Source organism: Saccostrea echinata, unplaced genomic scaffold (assembly GCF_033153115.1).
Source record: "Saccostrea echinata isolate AGI-Se365-2 ecotype Australia unplaced genomic scaffold, CSIRO_AGI_Sech_v1 ptg000042l, whole genome shotgun sequence".
In the NCBI taxonomy this organism is placed as follows: domain Eukaryota; kingdom Metazoa; phylum Mollusca; class Bivalvia; order Ostreida; family Ostreidae; genus Saccostrea; species Saccostrea echinata.
The window spans coordinates 1,122,732-1,134,689 of record NW_026889791.1 but is presented as its reverse complement, the minus strand read 5'-3'; the positions used below and the strand labels follow the sequence as shown (position 1 = coordinate 1,134,689).

At 31.5% G+C, this 11,958-nt stretch overlaps 1 protein-coding gene across 1 annotated transcript in view; it reads right to left on the bottom strand.

Moving 5' to 3' along the window:
* Nucleotides 1–604: 604 nt before the first annotated feature.
* The window catches only part of LOC133201006 (multiple epidermal growth factor-like domains protein 11), a 46,376-nt gene continuing 35,022 nt past the window's right edge, over nucleotides 605–11,958 (bottom strand). The window contains exons 10-12 of the mRNA XM_061336808.1: nucleotides 2,077–2,174; nucleotides 1,184–1,293; nucleotides 605–845 (exon numbers count right to left, since the gene is read on the bottom strand). Coding sequence (XP_061192792.1) covers nucleotides 605–845; nucleotides 1,184–1,293; nucleotides 2,077–2,174 — 449 coding nt within the window. The remainder of the gene's footprint in view (nucleotides 846–1,183; nucleotides 1,294–2,076; nucleotides 2,175–11,958) is intronic.

Here is an 11,958-nt window from a genome sequence, read left to right as displayed (position 1 = left end):
TATGGAGTAAGCCATGCAAACAACTCCTATTATTTTTGAAATAATAATATTTTTTCCCAGAAAACCCTTAAAAATCCAACATCTATGATTGGGATTCTTCCCAGTGTTACATATAATTTGTAAACATTTAATTGTTTATATCTAGTAATCAATTCTCTAAAATAAAAGCGCCTGAACATCATATGTTTCTCTAAATTAAAGACTGGTAAAAGACTTTGATGAAAAGTTATAAAAGTAGGTAATGTACACTGCAACAAAATTTTGTTGGCTTTTCTACTTTCTGGTTTATTTTTGGTTGAAACAAAATACATTCAGGTGACATTTTAGGCTTCCCGAAAAGCCAATTTTATTTATATTCATAAAATTGGATATGTTAAATGCGTATCTGAAATATTTCTAACTTTATTTCATTTTGATTGTTCTTCTTATTAATTTTTTTTTCAATACCAGGAATGTATACTAGGAAAACAAAACTGTAAGAAATGCCAAGATATTAAAATCAATAACTCTTATCCTATATAAGCTCAGTTACTTCTTATAAAAAATTAAAGTAAACTGCATAGAAACATCTGACGCATTATGGATAATTTCTCATTAAGGCACTTTAATACTTATGCACGTGTGATTTATAACGAGGGGGCAGTTTTATTTGACCCAGCTCTTCGTATCCTCCTTTGTCCTCAAATTTATCACACATTCCTGTCCTACGTCCCACTTTTCTAAGTTCTTGATATTCGCCATTTTCGTCAATGTTGTCATAAATATATATGTTAGGTGTTGCATGTTCTGAGGAAAGCTGAGTATCAATTTTCTCCTGAGAATTGCGTCTTTTGCTCTCCTTCTTTCTACAAATCCAAAAATATTCGAAACCAGGTAATATTGAGTTGATCTTCTAGGCATTTTCTTCTGATTTTTTAAAAAAAGAAAATCCTTTCCTATTTCTAAAAAATCCCATCATAAACGAATAGGAATATGCGATGCGTTCATGCTAGTGACAAATTCCAGGAAGTTTAGCATTCATAATTATATAATGATCAAGTAACTAAAAGACTGTACCGTTATACCTCGTACATAAAATGATATGGATTCGTAAACTGAAAAAGTCAAAGCCCTTTAACCAACAAAAAGCAAAAGGTATGTTTATCTTCAGCAAATAAAACCAGTTTGTGAAGCGTACATGTACCTTCTGACCACAATTACGAATATGACAACAGTCAGGCTCACAATGGTTGCAGCCACGCCCCCTCCTATTATAGGGGCAATGTTGATTTCTGGTGGATCTGGGGTCTGTATCTGCAAAGTGTATTAAATTACGCATATGCACAACATGTAGCAATATTATTCATGTATGCATACTTAATAAATGAAACTCAGCTTGATTTCCATCAATTGCAAAAATATACTAAAAAAATTACATTTTTTTTTCGTATTTTAAAATTACACATAATGACGAAAAATAATGAAGTGCAGTAAATTACGCAGATGTTAAAATAATGAAGCTTTTGAAACAAAATGAATTTTTATATGTGTAACATATTACTGACAAGAAAATACCACAATGTGTTAGATACCTGTCCTAAAATTTCGAAGAAATCAACATTATTTGATTCAATTAAAATGTAGCCCATTTGAGTTTTATTTTATATTTGCTTTTTTTATTCGGTAGATACTTATAATGTATTTTGTGAAAATTAGAGTTTTTAAAAGAAAAGACATTTCTTACTAAAATTTAATATTAGAAATTCTAAGAATTGGCATGAAACGCGTCAACCAAAAATTCGACCCAGTGATAATTTATATTTGTACATTTTAATCGTGGTGCGCTTTACTCAACTGAAACAGGAATCATAAATATTAGAGTCCACAGTATGTGCGTGTATGTCTCAAATTGTATAATCAGTGGGAATTTTACTTTAAATTCATGAGTCCAAGAACATGCTTCACTTAATATTTACATGTAGTAAATTTAATTAGGTGTATTTATAAAGGCATGTTCAACATTTAGTGAACCCTTTAAACCTACAAATAAAATAAATAGATGTGCTTATTACGTTTGACTTAAATCAGTTTACTCACCAATAGACACTCTCCTGTCGTGGCATCACATGTTTTGTTAAAACAGTCTGTGCTGCATGTTTCATTACATCCATAACCATGGAATCCCAATCGGCATTCTAATTTAGTAAACGACTTTTTATTTAATCATTTATGCAGTTTTACGAAAAAGAAATATTTAAATGTAAGAGGTTACAAAATATAGTTTTAATCATATTCAATATATTTTTTTCTTAGGCAATATGACATTGTTTATCATTTCTGTTATATCTTCATAAATTAATGCAGAATTTAAACTCCAAATTATTTTGATGTACATTGTTACTTTTCGATTATTTCAATTTTAATAATTCCTGATTAAAAAGAGTCATTAGGTGAATATCCCCATTGATGAAATACTGATGGATAATATGCATGCCAAAATTTTGAAGAGAAATGGGTATATAAATATATTAGAAAAATGATTACATAAAACATTATTTACAATACATATCCAGATCCGTTATTTTTTTTTTTTTTTTTTTTTTTTTTTGAAATCAAAGTACATGTAGAAACATAAGAAACACATCTAATTTGGAAAAGGACCAACTTATCATCTTACCCTGTAAACAGTTTATTCCTTGGTAACCTTTATCGCAGCCATTCAAGCAAGTCCCACTTATATAATCACACTGTTCATTTCCAAAGCAAACCCCACATGACTGAGCACAGTTAAGTCCGAATTTTCCACCGTCACATTCTACAGAAAAGAATTAAAAAAAAAAAAAAAAAAAAAAAAAAAAAAAAAAAAAAATTAAGATCAACGTAATAGTCGCTAAGGTAATGGCTGTATGCAGCGGATATTTAACTGAAATGATGAGCGAAATTTATTAATTGTGAGAGGAAAACGGGACAGAAATATCACAAGACTTTTAATTATAACTTGTTATGAATTTTTAAACTAGATTTCAAGCATAGATGAGATGGAATATAATAATGTCTTACGGACTCGGTTTTACGATAGAATGCGTTCCGTGTACTTGCAATGTAGCAATACAAACACAGACGATAACTTTTCCTCAGTACATAAACTACGTACAATCTGGAGGGTTTCGAATGTCAAGACGGCGTGTAAATTTGAAGCGAGTTAACTTTGAAACAAAAAAAAAATGTTAAATTCATCCATTATATGGATTATTTTGGGCTTTCTTAGCATGGGGCGGGGGGTTAGGGGTTGGTGGGGTTGTGGGGATGAAAAGTATCAGTAATCTCAAACAAGAGGCCCAGGGGCCACATCGCTCACCTGAGCACTGTGGGTAAGAAAAAAGCAAAAATCAGATTAGTACTGAAAAGCTTAAATGCATAAGTGGTCCCGACCTCACCCTAAAAGAGAGAGGGGATTGGGTATGATTTAAACAAAACTGAATCTACACTAACTAAGGATGCTTACATATTTTTTAACTAACTGTGACTTTTTCCCTACATGTTTGAACTTTCATTGTGGCCCCACCCAATCCCTGGGGGTCATGGTTTTAACAAACTTGAATCTACACTAACTAAGGATGCTTCCATAAAAATATGACCAGCCATGGGCTTTCTTGGCGTGGGGGCTATATATATATATATATATATATATATATATATATATATATATATATATATATATATATATATATATATATATATATATATATATATATATATATATATATTACTTTTGTCGCATTTTGTGGGTTTCCATCCCTCCTGACATCCGCCTTGACAATGACCGGTCACTACGTTACATCGTCGAGGGATTCTACAGTTCATACTACACCTGTCTGTGCAATTAAAACCGTAATATCCAATAGGACATCCTAGAAGGAAAAAAAAATAAAGAAAACGAATCAGTGCTACTTCTATAAGAAAAGGGTGCTGTGTTTGTCCAGTAGACAAGACGGTGAAATATATTGTATAGTGATTATAATTCATTTTAAGATATAGAGTTATCCAAGGAAAACAACGAAATATTTTTTAATCGAGCGGGCCTATGAATAAATAAATAAATGATCGATAAAAGCAGTAGATAAATGAAATAATCTAAATCAATATTTAAAACAAACCGTTCTTTTATCAAATAATGGATTTTATGCTTAAACACGACTTACAGCATCTCTAATGTAAAAATTGAATTTAGCAGCATAATCTTCCGGGTTTTTTTTACCCATTAAATTTAAATTCAGAATGTTTTAAACTCATCTCATTGACTCAGATAACGATAAAGGAGGTTTTCTCATATACGTCACGGATTAATTCGAAATACTGCACCTTCAGTACATTTTTCTCCATGATATCCTCTGTCACATCCATTTAAACATGTTCCATTTATGTGGTGACATTGTGCATAATCAAAACACGAGCCACATAACTGGCTGCAGTCATCACCGTAAAACCACCCGTCACATTCTGTAAGATTCGAAATTTCATTACTTACTGTATAGTATATAAATATAAACTGAAAAAAGTAAACTGAACGGAATGCTCAAAGAAGGACTGGAAATTCCTGGAAAGATCAGATGTGGTATGAGTTAGCAGTAAAGCATTTTTCATCAACTTTGTCTATCTACTGTCTATTGTGTTATCATTTATTTACAAACCTTATCTCCACTGAGGTCATTGTTTTTGAGTACATAAGTCAAATCAGAATATCCTATAAAATCTAAAATTTATACTTGTTTTCCTTGAGTTGAGTACATTCGATACAATATAATTTATAAAAACAAAACGAAATACATTTAGGCTGGATTGGTTGTTGCAGGTAAGCAGGTTAGCTCTTTATGCAAATTTATTGATTTATAAAGAATAAAATAATAAACAATTATAGAATGGAACATAGGATACAAGACGAACCCTTCTCACAGAGCAGTCCCTTCCATCCAGGGTAACAACCAGACTCACAGAAACCAGTAAATCTGTTACAACCCCCTCTACAGTTTGAGTTACATAATCCAGCACAATTCTCTCCGTATTTACCGAAAGGACAAGCTGTCAGATAATTCCAAAAATAATTTCAAGGAGATGATTGAAAGTATTTGCCTCTAAGGACAACAAGAACAAGAACAACAAAAATAATCATCATCATCATTCTCATCATCTAAGTATGAGGATGACAACAATAGTACATGTAGTGTCCCCTTTCCTTTTTTATTCAATTAGTATGATAAATCAAGAAATTTCTTTTAATATAAAGACTTTCATAAGGGTGACATTGAAGACTTATACGGCTATGTTTCATGAAAAAGCGTTAATAATCCCTAGGTTTGTATCCTCAAGAAAATTTCATTAAAAAAAAAAAAAAAAAAAAAAAAAAAAAAAATTAAATTATATGATTCCCATGATTAATTCATTTGAATCCATTTGAATTGAAAATGTATTATTCGAGAAATGTGTGTTAAAAAACGTAGACTAGTGCAAAAAATAAAAACTCTGAGAAATGCCTGTGTTGAAAATCTTAAAGGATTAAAAAAAGGGTTCAATGAAAAACAGCGATCAAACATAATTTTCAGCTAAGGAACAAAGTGTTGAAATTTGTGATCAATGAAAATAATAATTGGAGCAGTTTCTTCTGCGAAAAAAGGAATAATTTAAATTATAAAAAAAAGTTACGTTCTTTTCTATTATGCATCATATGCAGCTATTTACCTTTAATCACCAACGATGGTTGTAAAAAAAATTCGCAGACACATTGATTAACGGAAACTTAATTGTGTACTTTGACGAATGACATATCCCTGATTAAATTCTTATCCTTTCTTTATTAGTATATGTATAAAATCACGTCCATTTACTAAAAGTTTGAAAATATGCAATGATTTTTATTGTGTGGTCATAGGTTTACGGAGCAATCACTTGAGTTTTTTGACGTTAGGTGATGCAACAATCTAATTCCAAACCTGTCAATCTTTATCACAGTTCAAAAAATCTTTCATTTCTAAAGGCTTTTCATGCGTTTTCTAACTTATAAATGAAATAAATATATGAAGACAAAATTATTTTTTTTTCTATAACGTCTTTTGTCAGATATTAGTGAATTAATATTCCTGAAATTAATGTCTTCGCAGTTACATATAACCTATCAGGTATGGAAACAATGCAAAATCTATAGGCGCAACGTCCGTGCGATAAGTGGGGAACTGGGGTATCGCAGGAGTTGATCATTAGAAGTGTCCATCCTTCCATTCTTTCATAGTTACTACTTTTTGAACACTTTGGTCCTAGGTACATGTAGGCAATCCCCAGCATAATCTAAAAATATTTTAGTCTCTTTTGGATATTTTCCTGTCTGCACACATAATTTTTCAACAGCTCGGTGCTCCAAGACGTTCAATGACAATGCCAGTCTTGACTTTTATTTTTTTACGCATTGATCATCTATAATAAGCGATAAAACAGACATATCCCCTCCAATTTAATTCAAATGTTTGCAAAATGGTGTTTCATTAATATTGTAGCGACAGGTGAAATATCATAAATCTTTATACATGTACGCCACAATAGTGCAATTTGTAATATAAAAAAGTCTATGTAATGTAAAAGTGTGTAAAAGTGATATGTTCTATGAATCATGTTTTTATTTAAATCATACAGCTGTATATTTTTAAGGATTATATAAAAACAGCAAGTCTACATATTTATTGGAAAAAAACTTTATTTTTTAACTGCAGAGTGTTACTGGTTTTGCAAATAGCGCGCCGACAAAAGAATTTGTCCGCGAATTTTTATAACAACTCTCGTATTTTTGGACATATTTACTATGAAAATTGTTGCAACAAGAAAAATGCTAATCTTTTAAATTATTTCAGTGGAAAGTTTAGACATACCAAGACGCTGATCTTAGCACATTATTAGCAATGAATTCACACAAAGTGAATTTTAAACACGTAAGTTTCTACCCTTGTAATATTTCAATACTGTATATTTTTTAACTTTTTCTTTTAAACTGACTTGTAAATGGAAATCATTTTTGAAAGTACAGAAAATGGGCATATTAAAGCACATCTCACTTATGTCACACATTTCTCCTTGAGCGCCTGCATCACATCCGTTTGGACAACTTCCGTTCACGTGATTACATTGTTCTCCATCGCTACAGTTACCACAGGTCATGTTACACTCAAAGCCATGGCTATTGTTATCACATTCTGAAAATATACTATTGAACATTAAAAGCGTACAAAAATATTCCTGAAGCAAGATCAATTTTACTTAATGAATTTATTAGCAATGAACCTTTAGAAAAGTAGAATGAGAACAATGATAACTAAACCTGTGTAGTTATCATAAAAAAAATGAATAACACAGTCATTATAAAATATAAGATTTCTAACACTAATCAAGCTCAAAAGTCTATTAGAGCAATACATATTGGGAACAGAGCAAACACGGACCCTAAAAAAAACTTTAGAGGTGGGTTCAGGTGTCATAGAAGAGTAAGCATCGTATAATGACCGGTCACAACCGCCGTGTGCTCCCTGTCATGATCGGATAGGCGGAAATGTCGGTCGACAATCAGTGAAAAAGTAATGGTCTAACAATTTGTATATATTCGATTTTACGCTAGATTGTAGTACATGAGAGGAAATGAATGACGTAAAATCATATAAAATATACTTTCCATACCATACACAACATGGAGCTAAGAATGTTTGAAACATAAGTGAATATACCTACTACGATTAAAATACAAATGAATACAAATAATATATATAAACGTACGTTCTTCACATCGTGGACCTTTGTGTCCAGTAACACATCCAAGACAAGTTCCATCCACAATGTTACAATGTCCCTCTTGGCAATTCTGTGGACAGGGTAAAGTACAATTTTCTCCATATACAGCCGAGGTAGAGCATCCTGATTTAAAATTTGATAATAAAAAATGAAAATATTCTCCCTATTGCATAAGTTGATGCGTATTTCGTAGGAATTTACATATCTGTAGATCAGAACATATGGGTCTAAAACATTTTATACAGATTCATAAATGAATGTAAGATTTTTTTTAATCTTCTAGGAAAGTTATTATAGAAAAGATATATGATTTTTTTTTTGAAAACTTCTACAAAATCATGCTATTTCGACCATTTTAATACAAAAAATTAAAATCAAAATTCGGACACATCTCCCAGTATATTCTGTAGCATTTCAAATTATTATTATCTTGTGACCTACTTTATAACATCTGCCTCTACCTTTACAACACCTCTTAATGCAATGCAAATCATCAAATCAATACTATCAGTAACGCCATTGACTTTATTTATTATAACGATTTAAAAATGCAAACGGCTTTAATAATCATTTCTCTTTTTTAGTAAAATACGTAGTAATTTACGTTTTATTTACATTCAAATGATATTGTATTCAAGTCTGAATTTCAGTATTAGTGATTAATAACATTTTTCTTCATTATTCTTTTTTTTCCATCAAGGGTTGACAAGCGGAAATGGACTGACTAAGTTATAATTAAGTACGCATGAAACATAGCGGCCCCTTTTTGATTGTCATTAACACAATATAAAATCATTTAATCTATATTCCTAAAAAGGAATATTCTTTCTTAGATACGCATAATATCTCTAAAGCAGTTATCTCATAAATATAGAAATATATACTGAGTGTATATTGTTTTAAAGATTTTGTGACTTTGTGTGTTTTTTTAAGTTATGGAAATAAACATTACGAACGTTATGAATTTTGATTCAAATGTAATAGGGTGGATATCTTTCAAAATGCTGTTCTGATATTTATCTTTATATCAAATTATGGAAGCCATTTTCATGAGAATTTGTTTTCTTGCAGAAGGATTTCAAACATGAAAAGCACACAGATTTGCTTATCCATATTTAGATATTTTATTAGAAAAAGAAAAATGGTTATCTAACAACAAAGCTTTATGATAAACGTGATGACTCTAACTTTTTAACCGTCAACTTCTCTTACGTATGCAGCAATATACCCTTATCGCCTGAATACAGGGTTTATATCTCTCAGTTGATTCGATTGGTCAGAGCATGCTCTACGTATGAACATTTTCTAAAACGAGGTAAGTTATTGACAAACAAGTTGATGAAACAAGAATCAGTCGTCATTTAAAGTCATCACTTCGCAAGTTCTATGGTTGATACAATGACCTTGTCAGCAAATACAATCTATCATGAAATCAAGTTCTCACTGACCTTTTTCATACCAATTGTTAGGTCATTATTTACTCACTGAATTGTAGACGGATTTTTCCGTTATTTCCCCGATCATGACAAGGAGCACATGCCGGGTGTGACCGGTCGGCAGGGGATGCTCACTCCTCCATGGCACCTGATTCCGCCTCTGATGTCTTAGAGGATTCGGTGCCTAGGAGGAGTAAGCATCCCCTGTTGACCGCTCACACCCACTATGAGCCCTATGTATTGACGGAACTGTCCGTAGCCAATTCAGTATAAAAACAAAGGCCTAACAATTTTTGTGAAACAAGTCAGTCAAAATACGACCTGATGATCGGTTATATTTGGTGACAAGGTCATTATAACAGCCCTAAAATTTACAAAATGCTGACTTTAAACGAGGCTGCTGAAAACTCCGCAAGATAAAAAGAATGAGTTCATTAGTTTCTTTAAAGTTTTATTTATAACCTCAACAACGTGAAAAAAAAAATGTGAGCCCATGATTTTCTTTTAGATAGATAAAAAAAAGGAAGAAAAAGCAACAACAATCATGAAAAAAATATGAATGGAACTATTCCTTTATTAAATCTTAGAAACGTACATTGATCATGTTATTATTTTTCATCTGTAAAAGCAAAAGGTCACAATTGAGACATTAGACTTGAAGGGTATCTCTGACAAAACCGTTGATATCCTTGATTACGCAGTACAGTTAAGGTGCGCAATGGAAATATCGAATTTTTTTTGGGATTAAAGTGTATTCATAATCAGGATGGCGATTCTTTTAAGTACTTTATTTATAAAATGACAATATAAAATTGACAAATGTTATTATTTTCATTAACTACATATTGAGGACGATTAGATTTTATATTTAGACTTGTCAGGTGATGAGGCAATCATGTGATTGCACATTTACTTGCAGTATTGAGGTCACCTATAAATTTCACTAGTACAAGGGCATGACCAAGTTAAAATTCTAAGTTCAGTTTATAAATATTTTCAACACGCATTGTAGTTTCTGAAAAGTGCTGCGATCATATATAGAAACTGCTTTTTGAATGACTGCATGCTGTAAATTTTGCTGGCGAACGGCATTAAATATAGATATAATTAAATTATTTTCAAGATTTCATCAGGATCGCAGCACTTTTCAGATGCCTTAATACTTCTAGAGTTTATTTGTAAAAAGCTTACTATGATCCATTGAGTGTATGCCCTTGCACTAGATCGATTGATTAAGACCCTTACATTACCCTCCGATGTACTTGCAAATATACGACAGTCTCAATTAAATAGGAAACGTACAGAAAATATACATGTATGAATACAATCATAAAGATATTGAATCCAAGTTAATGGCCCCTGAAATATCTGTAAATAATATTTTATTTAATTATAGAATACATTTTTCGTTTAGAAAATATTACTTGATCCGCCACTCACTGTATACGAACTGCGTCAAGTTTTACGAAATGACGTCACATCGACAAGTGCATTGTGATCAGTGACTTGTTTATATCCCTTGTTTTGTGGGATTTAACTAAGGACAAAACAACATGTTGTAGTAAGTTTTGGTGCAGTTTGATGGTCTCCTATAGTTTAAAAAAGCAAATCATTTCATTTTGTAGAATTTTTAAGAATTGTTGGTTTTATATGATGTCATAGTTAATTTTTCTCGTACAAATTAGGCTCCACCCCTTTTTGTAACATTAACTGATTTTTTTTCTGATTTTTTTTTTTTAAAAGTAGTAGTTTAAATCAGTATTTCAATTCTTTATTTAAAAAAGTCAAGTTTAATTGGCTTTTACTAAGAAAAGAGGCACGTACCACTCTTATTTCTCTATATCATAGTAGATATCATAAATATAATATACTACATGGAAACTTGACATTATATTACTTTTAGGTGCAAACCTCTTCCAGGTGCCATAATGAAAAAGCGTGAAAACTGAACCACGCGCATTACAAATGTTCATGTAAGATACATAATTACTTGATAACTTTACAAAATTCAAATTTATTTTATACTTCTATATATAAGATGCTCTGTCTCTTACCATAGACTTGAAGTTCGCAGAGCTCGTTGAAAGCGTACTGAGAATATCCCTCAGGGTATGTAACTCCTTGGAGTCTCTCATTGTAATAGATGACGTATTGTCCATGCCTTATACATTCTATGGTAGTGACATTCGGTATTGTAGCTGTGGTATAGTTCGTATCCTTAAAACATATGATACCCTCATCCATGCTGGTTGAGTTCGAAACATAAATCGAAAATCCAAGGAATCGTCCCGTATAACCATTAGTCGAGTCTAATGAAATGTACAAAACCATTAAAGAGTAACACGATTTATAAATTTTATAATTATTCCGGAGCAAGATAAGTTAAAACTTTATGTTCATGTTTATGATCTTAAAGAATGGAATCCTTCAACAAGATTTCAGTAAGCCGGTGTTGCTTGTGATACAGGAGCATAATAATTGACTGACCTTGTAAGACTGCACGTGAAATGAACATTACTTTGAAAGATATCATCTTGAGCTAAAATGACGAACCACCAAGCAAGAATATTAATCAATAATTTGTGAATCTTTGGCGGTCGGGCGCACCACTATTTCAAACACTGCAGTAAACCATTTTCAAAAATACAGACTGTAAAACAATACTTTGAAAGAAGCCAAATAAACTTAACGTCAATCAAAGCTTGCGTCCGATGAAGCT